At 38.1% G+C, this 21,682-nt stretch overlaps 1 protein-coding gene across 9 annotated transcripts in view; it reads right to left on the bottom strand.

Annotated features, from left to right (window-relative positions):
• ATP2C1 (ATPase secretory pathway Ca2+ transporting 1) overlaps positions 1–21,682 on the bottom strand; it is a 157,278-nt gene that overhangs the window by 99,576 nt on the left and 36,020 nt on the right. Inside the window, exons 1-2 of one of the 9 annotated variants that reach the window (XM_023207407.2) lie at positions 20,151–20,520; positions 19,705–19,887 (exon numbers count right to left, since the gene is read on the bottom strand). The exons of 4 other annotated variants lie outside the window; for them this stretch is intronic. In XM_023207407.2, coding sequence (XP_023063175.1) covers positions 19,705–19,710 — 6 coding nt within the window. In that variant the 5' untranslated portion in view covers positions 19,711–19,887; positions 20,151–20,520. Of the gene's footprint in view, positions 1–19,704; positions 19,888–20,150; positions 20,521–21,682 lie in introns of those variants that run through there. 4 more of the 9 variants (XM_023207408.3, XM_023207409.1, XM_023207410.3 and 1 more) reach the window with 4 other exon arrangements.

Below are 21,682 nucleotides of genomic sequence, written 5' to 3'. Positions count from 1 at the left end.
TAATTTTTAGCACACACTACCATGTAAGCAAGATTCAGAAATAATACTCTGGCATTCATTCCCAAACGTTATGTGTTAAACACAATTGCAAACCATCTATAATACAACAAAATCTAAAGTCTTACTTGGATAAAAGAAATTCAAAGGCGTTCACATATTATTAATCTGCTTTTTTAAAAAAAAGAAATGTCTTTTACCTGGTAGTTAAGTTTATCTTCATAGAATCCACTATTCTCCTGAACTACAATGGGATAAAATCCCAATAAATCCATCACAAGTTGAAAGTGACAAGTCAAAGATGCATTTCATACACCTAACCTACCGAAGCAAACATCATAGCTTAGCATAGCCTATCTTAAACACACTCAGAACACTTACATTAGCCTAAAGTTGAGCAAAATAATCTAATATGAAACCTATTTTATAAAGTGTTGACTATCTCACTATTTAATAAATAATACTGTACTGAAAGTGAAAAACAGAAGTACAGTTTCTACTGAATGTCTATTGCTTTCACACCATTGTGAAGTTGAAAAATCCTAAGTCAAACCATCACAAGTCAGGGACTTGTGTGTACTTCATTTCTGGTAACCAATGACCTTAGCTGCTTTAAGGATACAATCAGGGAAGTGAAATCAGTCAGTACACATTGACTTACAAAAGCTATGTTTAGAAAAACCAATCCTCGACCTGAGTAGAAAAGAGGGCAAGAAAACACCATTTGTGTGGTTTTTGGACAATAAAAAGATAAAGAGAACTGAAGGCTGAATAAAAAAAGAAAAAGAAAAATTGAGCTGTTGAATGGCTGAATAAAAAAAGAATAACAAAAGAGAACTGAGGGGTCAAGTTAAACATAAAGGTAAGACATTAAAGATTCAAACAGTCCTCCACTTCATTAATTAGGGAACTTGAATTCTGTCTGCAATGGTACCAGCTGTTTCCCCGCTAAGGCAAAAGAAATTGGTACTGCAGCAATATATAATGGCTTTGAAGAGAAAAAAAGAAGAAGAAAATACATACATATATATATATAGATATAAATGTAAGCACAAATTTCATCTTTAACCCTACTAATCAATCACCTTTTGGGCCCAACCTCCAAGGAAATCATAGTTTCCACCTCACTTTATTTTTTTATTTATTTTTATTTTTTGAGATGGAATCTTGTTCTGTCGCCGAGGCTGGAGTGCAGTGGTGTGATCTCTGCTCACTGCAACCTCTGCCTCCCAGGTTGAAGCAATTCTTCTGTCTCAGCCTCCTGAATAGCTAGGATTACAGGCACATGCCGCCATGCCTGGATAATTTTTTTATTTCAGTAGAGACGGGGTCTCACCATGTTGCCCAGGCTGGTCTCAAACTCCTGAGCTCAGGCAATCCACCCATCTCAGCCTCCCAAAGTGCTAGGATTACAGACGTGAGCCACTGTGCCTGGCCTCTACCTCACTTTAAACACTCATACTCCATGAGGATCTCTAAAAGGAATGTTACCTAATAGAAGACTATAAGAGTCCTATTTATTAACTATACTTAAATATTCTGTTGTCACAAATAAGTTTGCTTTACATGTCCCAGTAATGCTGCCCTTCACATATAAGGATGGCGAATCCTCTATTATTAAGATACATAACCCATTTATTTAGTGACAGTGGATCTGGACTGACTCAGAACGCCTCAGGCTAAATATAAATGGCTAAATATAAAATCTAAAACCACACTACTGAAGTGGCATATGTAGGGGAGGTCTACCACCAAGTCCCTTGGCCTGAAATGCTTGTAGCACATTTCTGCAGGCAAGAGCCAGGTGCAGCCTGCATACTCCATACCCTACACTAAGCTTTTAGGCCTCATTCCTTCTATGAGCATTTTTGTGATGTCTTACAATAACTCTGAACCAATTACTCACGCCCAGTTCCCTACCACTTAGCTATCACTGCTCCTCCAGACATGTCTTTTCCCCTCAACTACACTATAAACTCAATAGCTATAAGAACTGCAGGTCACACAAACCAACACTGACCATGCCTGGCATATAGCTGGTACTCAGTAACTGTTAAATAAAAGGATAAATGAAAAACTAAGTAACCAGACTTTTTCCCTAATTTTTTCAACCAACACTATATCCCTAAACAAAAACTGTACATTCTTATAATTAAGAATGAATTAGGCCGGGCGCAGGGGCTCATACCTATAATTCCAGCATTTTGGGAGGCCAAGGCGGGTGGATCACTTGAGGTCAGGAGTTCAAGACCAGCCTGGCCAACATGGTAAAATCCTGTCTCTACTAAAAATACAAAAATTGGCTGAGCATAGTGGCAGGCACCTTTAATCCTAGCTACTTGGAAGGCTGAGGCAGGAGAATCGCTTGAACCCAGGAGGCGGAGGTTGCAGTGAGCCAAGATCACACCATTGCACTCCAGCCTGAGCAACAACGCAAGACGCTGTCTCAAGGGGAAAAAAAAAAAAAATGAATTAATCCCAGTAAGTTCACAATTAACCCTTTTCTTTTCCAATCTTTACTAAGAGGTAGGAGGGAACCCTCTTGTCATCCAAAGCAACAAACAAGTCAAAGAAGATTCAACAATCCTACTGTTTTCCCGTAAGTGCTAATGCTCTATTTGCTCTGTATTATAACAACTGCAGAATATCCAGATGGTTCTCATACTTGTTCACAAATAATTGGGCTTCTTCTATTGGTCATGTTCCCCATGTTTTCTGTGCTCAAGGTATGCTATGGGGTAGGGAGGCAGAACATAAAAGGGATGGGCAATCAAAATCTTAGTCAAGCAAGTTAGTCACTCCTACACAACTACTTGCCTAACATATATCAGTAATTCATATCTATATTTTTAATTCCTTGCTTCAACTTCCAATCCTTTTATTAATCAAAGACACCCTCTACTTAGGAGGCTAAAGCAGAGGATCAAGAGTTCAAGCCCAACCTGGGCAAAACACCAAGACCCCATTTCCTTGGCCCCCAAAAAAGACAAAGACACCCCAAAATTGTATTACTGAACACAAAGTAGCCAAAAGTAATTCAACATGAGTTAGTAACCTGAATAAATTTTTCCTTGTGCCCAACCTGGGCAAAATACCAAGACCCCATTTCCTTGCCCCCTAAAAAAGACAAAGACACCCCAAAATTGTATTACTGAACACAAAGTAGCCAAAAGTAATTCAACATGAGTTAGTAATCTGAAATGAATTTTTCCTTATGAAACTATAGGGCTTGGCTGGTCTGAAGGTAGTTGAGTTATCTCAATTGATTGTTCACAGTTAGTTACAGATCCTACGCCTTATTCTACTCTTTCCCCCTTCTCACTGAAATGCACTTGACTAGTTAAAACAAACAAACAAACAAAAAACCCTATATGGCTTAAGCCTTAAACTGAAGAACAAAAATGTCTAGCTATGAAACTTTCACAGGGCACTTTCATTTTAAAAGATCAACTATTTATCCTTAAAGGATCTGCAAGAAATAGGGCGTTTTTATTTCGAAGCTTTGAGTTTAAAAAAAAGTCTAAAACTCTACTGATTTCACATGTAGTCATTTATATGTTATCACAGTAGCAATTGGAGGAAACACAATAGGAAGAAGAGTATAAGGAGGAGGAGGGAAAGAGCAGGTTTGCCCTTTAAGCTGCTAAGTACCAATGTTGATGCTGAGTGCTTTATTTCTAATACTTCATTTAACCCTCGGAAAACGCTCTGAAGGGGGTATTATTTTTACTATTTTTTTACATGGGGAAATTAAAGATTAAAGAAGTAATGTGCCCAACATAAAAAGAAACTAACAAAACTAGTAAGTGATATGGCCAGGAAGTGAACCATTGTGTAACTCCAAAAGCCCTCCGTCTTAACTACTGTACAATATTTAAATTAGTCACATAATCCAAAAATTTCAAAGTAAATCCAGTTTAGAGAACTAATTTTAGTACAGTGAGACTAGATTTAAGATCTAAGAACACAGCTTCTTTTTAACCAAAAGCAACCTTCGTGCAAAGAATCTTTTCATCCTTCCACCTCCCCTCTTCCCCCATACACACACCAAAAAATCTTAAATAAATACAGCAGATTTTAACTTTCGAAAAAGAGAAAACAATCATTTAAAAACAGCATATCTTAAGTAGCATAAGGCTGTACAGTCTTCTGATGCCAACAAGACATTTTATAAACACTGTCACATGAAAATACACAGGCAAACTGCATAATTTCTGATAGGTGAGCCAGTAGTATTACTCAGTACCACCAGGTATGACACAAGGCTCTATTCTGTTAATATTTTATCAACAACTCAGGTAAATACTGAATAGCATACTTATCCAAGATGACATTAACTCAAGGCTGGAGAGGGATAGCCTCATAATCAAAACAAAATTCTAACAAGTGATTATCAGGCAGAATCAACGAGAAGAGGCAATATACCACCATCTCAACATTTACAAAAGCATACGTATACTTATTAGAGATAAATGTAAAAACCTACTACTGGCTGGGTGCCGTGGGTCATGCCTGTAATCCCAGCACTTTAAGAGGCCAAGGCAGCAGGATCACTTGCACCCAGGAGTTCAAGACCAACCTGGGCAACATAGTGAGACCCTAACTCTATCGACAATAAATATAAATATATATTATATATAAAACCTACTATTATACTGAAAAACCAACTACTAACATACCAGATGCTAAGGTTCTACAGTAATAATTCAGACAAACACATGGGTTAAGTTGACCTCATACATCATTTAAAGAGCTGCAAAAGCATTCTCAGTGTAAACCTATTGCTAAAAAGGTAAACATTATCCTAAACTGCATTATGAGAAAGACAGCTTTTTAGTCCAACGAAGTCAAGGAGCCTAGAATATTTTACAACAATCCAAACACACCTTGAGAAGTCTATATTCAGTTTAGGGCATCATTAGAGCCTGCTACTAAGCATGGCATACTATGGTGACATTTCTGGAAATGAGGTCTTAAGATAATCAGTGGAAGGAATTAGGAATATTCGGTCTAGAGAAGTATGAAGGGCAGTATCTGACCATTAACTGGATTTCAATAAAGATTTCTAAATAAATAAAAGATATGACAGGCACCTTTAAATATTTTAAGATATGTTACATGAAACATGACATTCTCCCTAAAGACAGAGCCAGCATCAACAGATAAGTTTCCAATCACCATAAAGTTTCTAGGAGAGATGTTGGTGCCATTTTTATATGGGGTGGGAAGCTGATCCCCTCACCTTAAAAATTCTAGGAATGGTCTGGCAAAATGCAGAGGGATCTCACTGCCTCCTTACCGCCTGTGGTACTAAGATTTCTGAAAATGTATCAGTAACCTCTGTTAAGGGAGATAATTTGAAATGGTTACCTTCTTCACTGAATCTTAAGTTCCAGAGCATGAACCCAAAGAACAGTGGCATAATCAGGCTTCAATGCGCTTAAGTATTCTTAAATACTATTTGTACTTAAAGAAGTAAATATTCTTAAATATTCTTCATTTGATGAATTAAAAACTAGTACAATCACAACTCTTAAAAGATAAATCATATTTTTCTCCCATACTTACAATACATAGAAATGAAAAATGTGGTTCTAAATGCTATTAAATATTTGTACCCAAGAACTAATTGTAATCCATTTTCCATATAGCAATAAAAATCACAATAAAATGAATTTACCTCTGGAGACCAACAGAGATTACATACAAAACAATCAAACTGCTCTGGAGACCAACAGAGATTACTACAAAACAATCAAACTGAAAGAAAAAAACAAATATCTTATTCCTAAAGAGTAGTACTAATTCTAATTTTACTTATACTACTAAGTCATTCTTAATGATTTTTCAGAAAATAAAAACCTGCTCATTGTTTTAAAAAAAGTCAAGTAATGAGAAAGGATTTAATGAGATTTCCAGTCCTACTGCCCAGAAGTAACCTCTGTTAACTATTTCTGTGTATACTGCCAGCCGTTTTCTATACAGGTGTGTATATAAGTATTTCTGGTTTTTTTTTTTTTTTTTAATTACTAATAGAACCACACAATAACAAATTTTGTCATTCAATACATCTTGGACTCTATGTCACCTTATATAACTAACCTGCCCCATTCTTTTTAATGGCTCACAGGGCATTTCATTATATGTAGTACTTCAATTTTAACCAGTCCTCTTGATGACATTTAGGCTGACTCCTGTCTTTTGCTATGACAAATGTTGCTGCAGTAAACATCCTGTACAAACTTCTTGACATGTTTGTGCAAGTACAGGTACAGAATACATTCCTGAAAGTGAAACTTTTGGTTGTGCATATTTTTTATTCTGATAGCTACCGCTACTGATCTCCAAAGGGACTGTGTCAAAATCTTCAAACTCAGAAACTTGTTTTCTCCACAATTTAGCCAAGACTAGTCATCACTACACTCTAATCTTTGCCAATCTGACAAGTGAAAAATTATAATTTTGTTTTTAATTTGTATTTCTCCATGACTGAGGTTGAACATCTTTTCATGTATCTTTTGGCCTTCTATTTCTGTGAAATGCTTGTTACCTAGAATAAGGTCACACCCAAACACAGTACTCAAAAAGTCTTATGTTTGTACCTATGTAAGAATATTATAGTCTCAAAGTAAAGGACAATTCAAGGCAATGCTTATGAAAATTCCAACTGCCTTTTTAACAGAAATGGACAAACTGATTCTAAAATTCATATGGAAATGCAACGGACCCAGAATAGACAAAACAATCTGAAAAAAAAAAAAGAGAGAGAGAGAGAGAAAGACAAACACTGTTAAAGGTCTCACACTTCCAGTTTCAAAATTAACTTACTACAAAACCTACAGTAACCAAAACATTATGTACTTACATCAGCGAAGACATATAAACCAACACAATAGAGAGTCCAGAAATAAACCCATAATTTATGGTCAATTGATTTTTGACAAGGGTGCCAAGACATTCAATGGAGAAAGAATAGTCTTTTTAACAAATAGTATTGGGATAATTGGATATTCCATGCAAAAGAATGAAGGTGGGCCCTTATGTCACATCATATGCAAAAATGAACTCAAAATGGATCAAGCGTGAGAGTTAAACTATAAAATTCTTATAATCTTCATCACATTGAACCAGGCAATAGTTTCCTAGATATATAAAGCACAAACAATAAAAGAAAAACATATATAAATCGGACTTCATCACAATTTTAAAAGTTTCTGATGTAGAGGACACCATTCAGAAAGTGAACAGGCAATCCACAGAATGGGAGAAATATTTACAAACCATATCTCTGAAAATTATCTTATAAACATTGCTGCAGTGAACACTCTTAGGTAAACGTCTTTGTATACTCGTACAAGTATAGAATATATTCCTATCCAGTATCCAGAATAAATATGTGTGTGTGTGTGTATGTATACACACACATATATATGTAAAGAACTCTTACAACTCAACAATAAAAAAGTAAATAACCAAATTACATAATGGTCAAAAGATGTGAACAGACATTTCTCCAAAGATATACAAATAACCAATAAGCACATCACACTTCCTAGTTTCAAAACTAACTCATCACAAAATCTACAGTAATCAAAACATTGTGATACTTGGATCAGCAAAGACTTATAAACCAACAGATTAGAAGTCAGAGTAGAGAAATGATTTTTGTGTATGCTGTGAGATAAGAGCCCACCTTCATTCTTTCGCATGAAAATCCATGCGTAACGACATCATTAGTCATTTGGGAAACGCAAATCAAAACTACAATGTGAAACCACTTCACACCTCCTAGGATGCAATGAAAAAAAAAAAAACAGCAAAGTGTTGAAGAGGATGTGGAGAAATTAATCAAATGGAATCCTCATACACTGCTAGTGGAAATGAAAAAATGGTTCAACCACTATGGCAGTTACTCAATAAATTAAAGATAGAATTACCATGACCCAGCACTTCTACTCCTAAGTATACACCTGAAAAAACTGAAAACATGTTCACACAAAAACATGTTCACACAAAAACCCCATTCATGTTCACACAAAAGCATGAATACTCACAATAGTGTTATTTTTTGACAAAAAGTAGAAACTGTGTATATCCATACAACAGAATATTATTCCATCGCAAAAAGAAATGAAGTACTAACACGTGCTAGAGGAAGACATAAAAAGTCACATACTGTATGATTCCATTTATATGAAATGCCCAAAACAGGCAAATCCATAAAGACAAAGTACATTAGTGGTTACCAGGGGCTGGCAAAAGGGGAGAATGGGAAATGACTGCTAATGGGTAAGAGGTTTCTTTTTGGGGTGATAAAAATGTTCTGGAATTATATCAATATACCATTTTGTGACTATACTAAAAACCACTGAATTATATATTTTAAACTGATAAATTTTGTGGTAAGTGATTCTATCTTGAAAAAGAAAAACCCAGTAAAGGACAGGGTTTACAAAATAATTTAATTCATGATTTACCACAGCTTTAAAAGAATTAGCATTAATACTGTAGGTGGCTCTGGTTCTAAAATTGTGCATCCAGAACAAATAAGATTTAGTCAATGGGCATGATTTCAAGCACTGACAGTTATGGGGCCACAGCTGATACCAATTCCTAAATATAAGCGATGTGGAAATCAGAGCTGTAACTGAGGAATCAGGCAAGCAAGCCCAAGAGAATGATTGCCAAAGCACATGTCCTTTAACTGCTATCCTGCAAAGCAATTACAGCTGTACCTAACCTTACGCAAACCCAGTCCTTTTAAGAACACATCTTTATCATAAATAAATGGGAGAGGGCTACTGTGCTATGATGAAACAGGATGTAGGAGGAAGTTAAAACAGCATACAAACAATAACAAGTGAACCTAATTTTATTACAAATGACTAACATAACCCTTAGGCAGGGATGAAAACAACCCAAGTAACTTCTGAAAACAGAATTTGCCTATACACTATAAAGTTAAAGACAAATATTGTACTCTAGTTTAAAACTGTGTTTCTCACCAGGGAATGAATAGGTTAGTAATTCTAAAACTACTTTTGTTTGTGTGTACTCCGATGAAACAAGTAAGTCAATATACTGTGGTTGAGAACAGTTTCTCACCTTTGGATAAGGAAGTAACAAGGAAAGAGAAAAGGCCTGAAGAGGAAAAAAGACCAAAATGGACCCTATGGTGGGAGAACGGAACTGGAAGCATCACTGGCAGTTTTTAATTTATATACTTTCATGGATAAGGAAATAAAAATGTATGTGTTCATACATGTTACTAAACATATACACTGCTAGTTCTATCTACTAAGAGAGCCTAGAAGCAATGATACCCAGTAGCAAGGAGCACAATCGGCACCCAGATCTTGGTTTCTAGATATCATTCTCTAGTAAAACGAACTCAGCTCCCTGGAAAAATGGTTGATTCCATGGCTGGTGCAAACAAGAAAAATACAAGATACACTCAGAATATCATATGATATCAGAAAGTAAATCAGTGCTCACAAAATGAGAGAGGGTATTGTAGAAAGGACACAGGAACAAATTTTCAAGTGCCCTCAGCCCTCAATAACCAAAGCAAGAATGACTCGAGCAACAAATACTGGATTTTAACCCATAAAGTAAAATATCCACAAAGTCATGTAAATAAATTAATTGGATAATTAATAAATAAAGGAAAGGGGACATTACTTCCTTAATTGTAGAATTCCAAATATAGTAAGAATGAGTGAAAGAGAAAACTCACCATTAAGCAAAGACCAAAGCAGTAATAAGTGTTGCCAGTAAGAAGCATTGATAGATTGCAAAACTGGCCCATGTACAGTATGATAGAACACAGGATATTGCAAAACTGGCCCATGAAAAAGTATGATGGGACACAGGATATTTGCAGTACCTCCCCACTAGAGGAAAGTATTAATTACAAAGGAATTACTAATTATTATACAAGGTTAAAATGAACATTTATTATTAATTACAAAGGAAAAAACAGTAACTTTACAATGAAGAAATCTGACAGACACAGCCTTAACCAAGTAATCACATTAACTTTACCCGTCATAAGACATGCTAATCATGGGTAAAGATCTGACAACCCCAAATTGAGAAACACTCTGAAAAATAACTAACAGTACTCTGCAAAAGTGTCAGTAACATTTATAAGAGATGGGAGGAAAAAAAAACTGAAAAGCTTAAGAGATGGGAGGAGACTAAGATGATGATAACTAAATGCAAGGTAGGATCCCAAATTGGATCCTGAACTAGAAAAAGGATAGTTTATAAATGTTAATGTCCTGGTTTTAATAATTATACTATGATTATATAGGATGTTAACATTAGGAGAAATAACTGGGCAAAGGATATCCAGGACCTCTTTGTACTATTTTTATACCTTTTATTTAAGTCTAAAGTTATTTCAAATTTTAAAAATCAACATAATTTTAGAAGATTTCAGAAAAACCTCTCAAAGGAAAGTAAATCTTTCTACTATAATTGAATTTACATCGAGCAGTTAACTACACCTGAATTATACTGCCACTCTGGAAAGAATTTGGCATTTTTTGATCATTAAATTAAAAAGTGGGCATAATACTCCATCTACTGATACATCCGTTTATATAAATTATTCTAGGTTTGAAAGAACTCCGGTACAAGGATGGGGGAAAGGGGTATCATACCATTCACATATTTTTTAAACCAGTCCATTTTGTTGCCATCCTATATTAAGCATGCAACTAGTGTTTTTTAAAGCCTTCAGTGAGCAACAATTATTTTATTAGCAATAAAGACAACAGAGGGAGGGGAAGGGAGGAGGGGGAGGGGAGGAGAGGGGAGGGGAGGGGAGGGAGGAGGAAGAGGCAGAAGGAAAGAAGTGAAGGAGGGAGAGAAAGAAAGTTTTTTTAGACTCCTTTATACCTTCTCCTAATACCTCCCCCACCATGACCAATGACATTCATTTCATAAAGCAGCTAATTGGTGAACTTAATTTTACAGGCTATGACAAACAAAACCTTTATGAAAAGACATTATGGTGGCATTCTTAACACCCTGTGCTTCCAGACCTAAACAACTACAGGTACAATGGGGAGCCACATAAGCCTGTAAAAGCAGTTGATGGTCAAATACAATTCAACATCATTTAAGGCTACCAACTTTGAATCCTATAGGGTTAAGTTAAACGATAATTTATTTGCTGTCACAAAATGTACTCTATTATTATTTTCCATTTTTAAATAGCATTCCTCAAAAGCTAATTTTTCTAACCAACTAATTAATGAATGGAATATTGAAATAATCTTAGTTTAAGATGAAAAACAGGCATGTTATTTCTAAATTCCATCTGCAATTAATAAAATGTACATTATTAAGTCCAATACAGTTTACCGAACTCAAGGACTTTTACCTACAGTAATTCCATTCTATAGATGGAGAAAATAACGTATAGTAAGAGTAAACTGGTTTTTTTCCTCAAAGGAAAGAAATAGCAGCAAAAAATTCCAGTGACTCCCTAAAAATGAGAATGCCACACAACTATGTACATGTAAGGAGACTTTAAACACTGAGGCTATGACTGGAACAGATCACTAAGGAAATGGTATTAGAGATGAAAATGTAGGTGGTCCTGTCCCTAACATCACCGAAAAAATTGGAGGGAACATTCAGCACCTTACAAAATAAAGTAAAAAGACACCTGAGGACAAGCAAAAGAAAGCCACCTAATGAAGACCCTAAAAAGGAAATCTAAGGAAGAGTTCTGGACTTCAGGGAGGGGTCTACTTAGAATCATAAATGGATAAAAAGGAAAAAGGCAATAGAGACACAGGAGGTCTACCATTTTCCATGAGAAATAATTCAGTACATTTTGGTCTTGATTTCAAAGAATAGTAAAATTGCTTCCAAACAATAACAGTTCTGTGAGCAATAAATAATACATAAAATGTATTTACAGGCTAAAAAGTACAATTTAAGGGCTTAACTTCATTGATCTATATTAAGGGTTTAACTTCATTGTCTACTGCTAAGGGAACACTAAATACTGAATCCTGAAATAGTACAAACCCAAACCAAAGTATAACCAAAATCATAATTTGATAAAACCAAGAGAAAAGCATTAGGATTATAAAAGCTACTCTATGTTTCCTAGGCATCCCACTCACCTCTCAGGAAAAAAAAATACGTGTGTGTGTGTGTGTGTGTGTGTGTGTGTGTGTGTGTGTGTGTGTAGCTTTGAAATTAGCAGTTAAAAGACCAAAAGTAACTCCCCTAAATCTATTCAACAAGTAAGGTAAGGGAAATTAGCATTTGCTGAGCGGCTCTTACATGCCAGGCCCTTGTACACACCCTGCCTTGTCTAATTCTAACAAACCTGAAATAGTCATCATCTCTTTACAAGTGAGGAAACCAAGGCTTAGAGGAGTCAACTTTCTTGCCGTTTGTTAGAATAGTGTTTCTCAATCTTGGCACCATTGACATGCGGGGCTAGACAATTTTGGGGGCGGCAGGGAGGAGGTAGAAGATGCTGTCTTACGGATTGCAGCATGCTTACCAGCATCCCTGGTCTCTACACACTGGATGCCAGTAGCATACTTTGGGTTGTGGCAACCCAACATTTCTCTAAACATTGCCAAATGTCCCTTGGAGGCAAAATAATCCCGAGATGAGAACCACTTAGTCAGAAGGAAGCAGCCAGCATTTTCATCCAATAGGTACATGACAATAGGTACGTCCCAGACTCTGTTCAAGATGAATAAAGGACAAATTGAGGTCTCTGCCTTCAAGAGCTCACTTTGAAACCTGGTACTTGATTTAAAACCTCTCTCCATGCATAGCCATATGAGCCTCAAACCATGACAGTCTGACCTACATACTCCCTTCAGCCAGCCCTTAAATCTGCTCACTCCTTCAACCACAATCAATGGCACCCTCACTGACCTAAATGATATCTTGCACTCATGTCTGATTCAACTATTCCCTTAATTCTCTGTATCTAGTCACTGTCCAAGTCCTGCTGATTTTTCTTAGGAGTAAAATATCTCCGTCATCCATCTCTACCCTTCATTCCCATCACTCTAATATAGATACAAACCAAACTCCCTGTATCTTCTAACAGAAGATATCAGGAGTAACTAATCTCTTGGCCCCTCATATGAATTAGGGGTACATATCAAGATATAATAACTGATCTACCAACTTCTAGGATAGAGGGCTGGCAGACTTCAGAGCAGTCCACAATGACCACATCTTTCTCTGGGGTGGGGAGGGATGCTGGAATTTCTCATCTGATAGTAGTTTCATAAGCCAAATACTAACTCTTAAGTAAATAGTAACCCTCACAAGCATTAAGGACACAGCAGAAATTAGTTTGCATGCCATTACAAAGTGATTTGCATGCTATTTTGGCATTTGTGCCGTGAACTGCTTTTGCCTGCTTCAAAAGAAGGTAGAACTGACACTCAACAGAGCAAGTAAGGTGCAACTCCCAAAGAAAGCTTAATTAAACCAACAAATATTTCCACCCCTGCTGATGTAGAAACCTAGATGAAGGCAGGTAAAGCAAACATGCTGCTGGGGAAACACTAAAATAGATCGCCAAACAAAATCTAGTGAAATGCCTGCATACAAAGAGAGATATAAATCTCATATATAACATATACAAATAAAATCACAGGATCAAAAGGCTAATTTATTTATACTACAAATGAAAAAGACTCCTATTTAAGATGAGAGGAAATCCAGGACCCGGTTCAAAGTTGGATCTTGCCCTTAGGCAGAGAATAACAGAATGTTTATGTACTAATGTACTAATGCTCTATCCTTTTTAACTTCCAAACACCATAATCAAGACAAATTTCTGAAATGCACAACCAAAACTTTTAATTTTTACTCTGCATGTTTAAATTTTCAAAAAAAACACATTTACATGTTCAAAAAAAAGTCTGATGAGTGACTTCCTAAATACTTCCACTTATTATTTCTGAGTTTTCCTATAAAGGGCTGATGGCAAATATTATTTAGGGTCCTGCTTTTTCCAACTTTATCAAGCTGTTTTAAATAAATAAATAAATGAATGGAAGTAATTTCTATAAGGATGCATCAATATCTCAAAGCTTTCTAAAAGAATAAAGAATGTTATTCTACAGTTGGGCATGGTGGCTCATGCCTGTAATTCCAACAATTTGGGAGGCCAAGGCAATAAGACTACTTGAGTCCAGGAGTGTAAGACCAGCCTGGGCAATAAATCAAGATCTCGTCTTTACAAAAAATTAAGAAATTAGCTGGGTATAGTGATGTACGCTTATAATCCCAGCTACTCAGGAGGCTAAGGCACGAAGATGACATTAGTCCAGGAGTTTGGAGCTTTGAAGAGCTATAATGATGCTGTGTTCCAGCCTAGGTTACAGAGTGAGATTCCATCTCAAACACACACACACACACACACAGAAAAAAAAGGATGTCATACTAAATTAATGCATTTCCTTCTGAGGGACACTATTTTAGGTCGGCACGTTTATGAAATGACCCAATGTCAAACCAAAAGGCCTTTACTTAAGAAAGCAATTATAACAAACAGGTATATTAAATAATTCCAATTCACACATTCTCTAATACCTATAGCAGAATTTAAAAAGCAGAGATAGAAATTGAATTAGACACCCAGTTACAGCCATCTTAAGATAATGCTTCTGACCCTGACTATTACTGTCTTCTGTCTATAACCTAGGACAGCTTTTCAACATTTCATTCAAACTTTCTAAACACATCACAAGTTTAGTCTAATCTAAATTAACACAATTGGTTTAATTTATTTGTAATTCTACAATTTATACCTTTGTCTGTAGCAACCTAAAGCCTGAAGACAGAAGATACACAGTTGACTCTTTAACAACATGAGTTTCAACTGTGAAGGTCTACTTATACTCAGATTTGCTTCTGTCACCCCAGACAGCAAGACCAAGCCCTCCTTTTCTTCAGCCTACTCAACATGAAGACAATGAGGATGAAGACCTTTATAGTGATCCACTTCTACTTAATGAATTATAAATACATTTTCTCCTCCTTATAATTTTCTTGGTAAGTTTTTTTCTCTACTTTATTGCAAGAATACAGTATATAATACATATACAAAATATGTGTTAATCGACTATTTATGTTATCAGTAAGGCTTCCAGGCAACAGCAGAGACTATTAGTAGTAGTTTTCAGAGATTTAAAAGTTACAGGCAGATTTTCGACTGCATGGTGGGTCAGCACCCCAACCCCCACATTGTTCAAGGGTCAACTGTATTAACAAATACATACAAGTAGCAGTTATACACATCCAAGAGGAAATTATCAATTTAGTCTTTTTTTGAGAAATCCTTTCTTTTATGAAATGACGGCATTAACCTCAGAATATACTCTTTACTGCCTTTTACCAACATTTGTCTACATGAAAAGCATAAAGATAACGTTGTCATAACTGATGCCTGAAACCATTATTAAAAAGAATTTCTGTTTTAACAGAGTAAATGTGAGGGGACCTCTTGAACTGATCCTTAAGATATTTTAAGATGCTACATGTAACAACAATGTAATCTAAAATTCATGCTAACTTTACCATCAAACCACAGTGTTCTTGGCACCTTTAAAACAAAATTTAACCTTGTAAAACAGATCATGGCTAACTAAGATCTCCAAAATCAGTCCTGGGCCCGTAGGGGTGTGCTCCCTAGGAAACTTTTTGTTTCATAATGCTTTGGGTTAACAGACCTGAATTCTGCTGACTTTAAATGAATGCCAAAAATATGAAGACAAATGAAGTATTTGGAATCCAACTGTCAGAAGGCTACTGCATACAAGTACTCTCGACAGCATCCTCTGGCTTAAATTACTACAGTTTATAAAATGTTGTCATACATACAGTCTCTTTTAGTTTCAACTCTTTTTCAAAGTACTAATTAAGAGTATCATTTTATGGACAAAACTGCAAACAACATAAACTATATTTCCCACGCCCAAAGATATAAAATGTTTTTATAACCTGGTTTCCTATTTTCAGTTAAAGGAATCAAATTAAGGTGGCTTCTCATCCCTTTTTCCCTATAGCTTCTCCAACTATAGTAACACAGTCTTTTCTGTAGACATTCCCAGATGATTAATAATTTGAAATTGAATTAAGAAACTGCTTTTAAAAGTAAAGTGTAAACACATACATTTTCAAACGAAAAAGATTGAGGGATTGTTCTCTACACCTATTAGCTCTGTCTATAATCTTAAATTAACCACGTCCTGAAATCCTGAAGACTATTACATTTCTATTCACTAGTCAAACACTTAAGGCTATATTAAAGTTTCACGTGTATTAAAGTCACACTGAATTTTCTATGGGAAAGGCCAAATTTATTCCAAAAAATAAATCCATTACTAGAAAGGAAAAACTAATTTGCAAGCTTCTCCAGCTAGAAATATCTTTTCTAGTAAGCTATCACTTTAAACATGCAATTAACTTTTAAAAATCAGGTAAGAGCTGTTTACTTGTGCATCTCAAGATTCCTAAGTGGTATCTGTTTAGATTTGTGATAAACATGTAAAAAGAAATTCCAAAGGGTCTGGATAAAATCCTAACTCACGACTGAATGTTAAGTAGTCCAAAAATTCCAGGAAATTAACATTTTAAATGTTCCTAGTGACAAGCAGAAAGTGTTCATGAAACATCCTGGAGTCTACAGCTAAAAATTGGTCAAGCTTTGCTGAGAAAGTTTAAATGGGCCCTGGGAAAAAGGTCCAGAAGAATCGAAACTGAAGTGCCAAAGAAAATACCACCATATTGCTGAAGGAACTGACACATGGATGAAACCATTTCCTCCCCACACCACTGTAAGCTACCTAAGAACCTTCATGCTGATGCTCTAGGGAGCTACTATCAATTCCACACTGTTCACACCTACAAATATAACTTACCTGCATACCTACTGGAGGATTCTGTTACTAGGGAGCAGCAGCATCACTCAATTCATCCAAGTTAACTGTACGTCAAACATTGCTCTGGCAGCTTCATTTATTACCTACACCAACTTTGCAAGAGGGCATTGTCTCATTTACTGATGAGAAAACTTAGAGGCTGAGAAAGCTTAGAAGCCGAGTAACTTGTCAGATTTTTTAGGGGAGAAAAACATTACCTGTCAGGCTTCAAACCCAAACCTGTCTCTTTCTATACCGGACCCTGGCTTCTTGCTAGAGCCCTAACTTTTTCTGTAGGCTTAAAAGCACTAACGCCATAGAAAATTCCTTACCTAACTCCACTCATCCCTCAACTAGCAATGACAACTTCATACAGAGTATTTTGGCCACAACTGTTGCCCCTTCCAACATTCAGCTGTCATGCAATATTAAAGCCAGGTGGCCTATTAGTATGTATCAAACATTCAGCTAGGCTATTTATAATTAACATTTACTGAGCACTTACTATGTGCCAGATACTGTTTGAAATGTTTACAACAACCTCATAAGGTAGGTTCTACCATTATCTTTATTTTATGAAGAAAGGGAAGCGCAGAAAACTTTAATATGCACAAAAATAAACGGTAAGTAACGAATCCAGCATTCAACTCAGTTTCCATGGTTTCACCACAACTCAAGCTCTTACACGTTATCATTCCTCCCTCACAAGAGAATTCATACAGGGTTTCTCATTTAACCCTCTCAACTCTGTGAGTTAAAGATTATCAATTCCAATTTATAGATGAAGAAATACCGGCTCAGATAGGTGAAGTAATTTACTTAAAATCACACAGCTTTAAGTGGTTCAAGACAAGTTAGTCAAGACTTGAATTCATTTTTGTTTCACACCTCCAAATTGTTAATACTACACCATATCAAGGAAGGATGAGAACTATAAAAAGGCGAGTGAACAATAAAAAGGAACAGGTATCAATCTACGTAGTTTAATATGGTCAATCACTTTTGAAAATTTCTAGGCTATATACAGGTTCTTCTTCAACTGTTTATATATTTAAAAAAATGTTATGATAGTGAGGAAACTGACAAAAATGGTCTCTTGATGGTCAAGAATAACAGGAAAGAAAACCCCACACGTTTTTAAGAACTGTATAATCTTTTACTATGAAACCACAAAATTCATATTTGGCCACAAAATACAGAGACAGACACAAGCAGGCACCATGCTCCTATCTCACAACCACCGCCTCCCACCTCAGTAGATAAGGACAATCGGCTTCATTACTCATGCTCCTCTTCCTGAGAGATCAAGAAACAAAAGCAACATGAAAGAATCCACCTACTTTAGGCTACCCTCTTAAATCTGGTACCATTCTGAAAACAAGCTCATAAACATACATTAAATTTTAGAAGTTATTTAAGATGTTTCTACCAAGAAACAAGTATATGAATGCATTTAACATTCTTTGTTTCATGTGCAGAATGGATTTGCCTTTCTTAAATCTATAAACTTAAAGAGAGGAAAAAGACTCAGAAGAGTGATTTTCCTATCACCAAAAACATCACTGCTTTCAAATGTTTCTCAAGACCCAATTAGACAGTATAACTCCTCTGCAGTTATACACTTTAGTAGTTCAGAAAATGTCTTCCACCAATTATCCATCCAGAGTAAAATTGGACAATATAATCATGACTCTCATCATATTCCCTACATAGCCCAGAGGTCTCAGATAGCAAAACTGATTACTGCATCTATAAGAAACATCCATTTCAAAATTACTAGTCCTAGTAAGACAATCAAGCTTACATTCTCAACAATGGAAAAACAAATTAGAAGCAGCCAGCAAGCAAGACTGCAGCTCCTTTATACCAGATACAGATTTTTTAAACAAATTACAGAAGAGGAAAAACCTGTCATTTGTTAAGTATCTTTTATAGTATTTTGCAGCCCGGTTAAAGGCAGAAGAAAAAAAATGATCACGCACAAGTCAGAAGTCAGTCCAAAGAATAAGCGTTGTTTCAGGAGGGGGAAAAAAAATCACTTATTCACAGTTGTTCAACAATTTTAAAAATAATCAGTGTTGTGCAGGAAAAGCATTAAATATTTTAACGAGGCCAAAGGGATCATGTAACATGTGAATGACGATCTCATGTGTCCAAAGTGTACAGTGAACAAACAGGTTCCGCTGTCAACCTCCTAAATGATGTTCTGAAATAGGGTGGAACTTTAAGAAAAGCACTCACCTCATAACATTTCATTAAATTCACAGGTTTTTGTTTTGCTGTTTGTGTGTGTGTGTGTGTGAATTGAAAAACAACGAGCTTTTTCCCCCAGTGCTAGAGATAATAAAACATGGCTTGCTTTCTTATAAATGAATCCTGCCACATCGAGGCTTGGAACGCCAATATACAAAGATGAAGCCCATCCCCTTGTCCCCCATTTCTACTTCCCCTCGGGTAATTCCTTTCAAATAGCTATTTAAACATACATAGACGCTATCTGAAATGAAAACTTTCCTCCCATTCCCTAAGCTGAAGAAAGCAGGAATTCCTCAAGAAAGCTGAATCAAGCTCAGTCACCCACAGAACCCCAATCTCTCAAATGCCCTGTGTTACCAAAATAAAAGCTGGATACCCTAAGTAAGCAAATCCTTGGACACTTCACACACACAGTAAATAAATAAGCTCACTAAAATAAAAAGGTGGAAAAACAAAGTCAACTTAAAAGCAAACCACCACACCCTCAACTCCGCGTTGCAACCGGTCGGCCAGGGGCCTTTACCTTCATTTTCCATCGAAACTGCACTCGGGTTGATGGCTACAAAGTCTTTAGTGTCAGCCACGGCCACACTGGGAATAGAGAGAAGAGGAGGACAAGGAAGAGAAGCCCCCGGAATCCCAGGCTGTCACCCCCGCTCCCGGCCACGCGTCCCACGGCTGCTCCCACCACCCCTAGCAGCAGCATCTGCAAGAGAAACCAGGAGAAGCGGCGCTGACGAGAGAGAGGCTGAGGAAGGAGTTCCCCGCCCAGCCGCTATCTCGGGAGCCCCCCCCGCCCCGCGCCAAGATCCCGCACCCGCCCCATCGTGTGCCCGCAACGTCCCCAGCTCACGCCAGTGGGGCGGCGCCCTAGAGATGCCCTCCCAGCCAGGGGATCCCCGAACCTCCCCTTCCTTCAGAACCTGGAAGTTTCTAGAAATGGGGGCAGGAGGTAATACTGGTACCCACCCAAAGCCCCACACAGCCCTCCTCCAGGCTGCGGGGTCTCAGCCGCGGGACTCGCGGGGGCGCCCCGCGCGCCTCGAGAGAAGAGGAGCTGCTCGCGGGGCAGCGGTGCGAGGCGGGAGCCTGCTCCGGGCGTGAGAAGAAGCGAGCCGGAGGGAGGAAGGGAGGGAGAGAGGATGGGCGGGGAGGGGAAAGGAGAGGAGGTGAGGGGACCCGTCACGGTCCGCCGGGCCGGCTCTGCGAGGCCGTGCTGGTCTGCTCCCGCCTCCGACTCCTGCGCTCCGCCCCTCCCCGCCGCCGGCCGCCCAGTCGCGCCCAGCACTCCTGGGCCCGCCGCGCACCGAGCTTTGTCGCTACTACTTCCGCTGCGAGAGGTGCGCGCAGGCGTATTGGTGCTCACGGGCGGGGAAGGCGGAAGTGAAGTGAAGGCCGAGACTTCGGTCAGGAATGGACAATATTTGTGTTTGGATCCGTCCGGTAGGAGGTCGCGCCGGGTTGGTGGCCCGCCCTGTTCTTGCCGGCGCCTCCCTTATCCCAGGGACGGTGTCCGCCCGTTTATGTGCACCCACTGAACGCGAGGGTCGGAGATTCGCCCACGCCGCGTGTTGGCCACACATTCCCGTGGGGCGGCCGCGGGGTCGGCCCAAGCTGACAGCCATGACCGCTGTCCCTGAGGCGTTTAAGTGCTCTCTACAAATTCTGTAGGAGAAGCCGCTCCCAACGGGGTGGCAGTCACAATCTCAGCAGGCGACGTTGAGGCCCGCGGAAGAAAGGAACGAGGTATCCATGCTCCTGCCAGGGACTGGAGCACCATGAGCAGCCTCCCAAGTCTCGCGCTCTGACTTGCAAAACCCTGCACTGACTGCTTGGTTTTTGCGGAAGCCGGTCTTCGCGGGGCGACTTCCCAAAATTCCGTAAGGGGTGTGCTTAGTTACCATGTGTAATGAGAGAGCAAGGTTCAGCCTCAGAGAACTCCAGGGAGAACTAATCTTTTTCCTTCGTTTGCGGTGTATGGAACTGGGGAGAGGCTGGAACAGCAATTAGAAACCAGTCGTACAGCGGTCGAAGCCAATGAACGAGCACTTCTTCGGCCGCTGTACCTTTGTCCAGTGGCAATGCCTTTTCACACGTAAACATTTCACTTGCTCGGCATCTTACCCAGACCCCTAATAAGTGCTCTTTAATGAACGATTGATTTTAATAAACCTTGGTGAGCCAGACACGTAGTGTTGAACAGAAGTCCTCGCACACCCATAACCACTAGAGGGCAGGGCTTCACCTACTGAGTTGGTGATCACCCTCCAGAGAACTCAAAAAGAAAATTTATGTATATGCTAGATGTGTTTTTCTCCATCAACACTTAGACACTTTACAAATTTGCTTTTTATCTCAGGTCCTGTAACATATCCCAGTGTGCTCTCTAACCACACGTTCAACATCAAAATTAACGGACGGGGTTGCCTGTGTTTCTATATTGGTTCCCCAGTAAGTAGTACTAGACTAGGATAGAAAATTCAGGGCAGCTTTCTAGATTT

Source organism: Piliocolobus tephrosceles, chromosome 2 (assembly GCF_002776525.5).
Source record: "Piliocolobus tephrosceles isolate RC106 chromosome 2, ASM277652v3, whole genome shotgun sequence".
Taxonomy (NCBI): domain Eukaryota; kingdom Metazoa; phylum Chordata; class Mammalia; order Primates; family Cercopithecidae; genus Piliocolobus; species Piliocolobus tephrosceles.
Note: the sequence above shows the minus strand (reverse complement) of the source record. Positions and strands in the feature narration are given on the sequence as shown.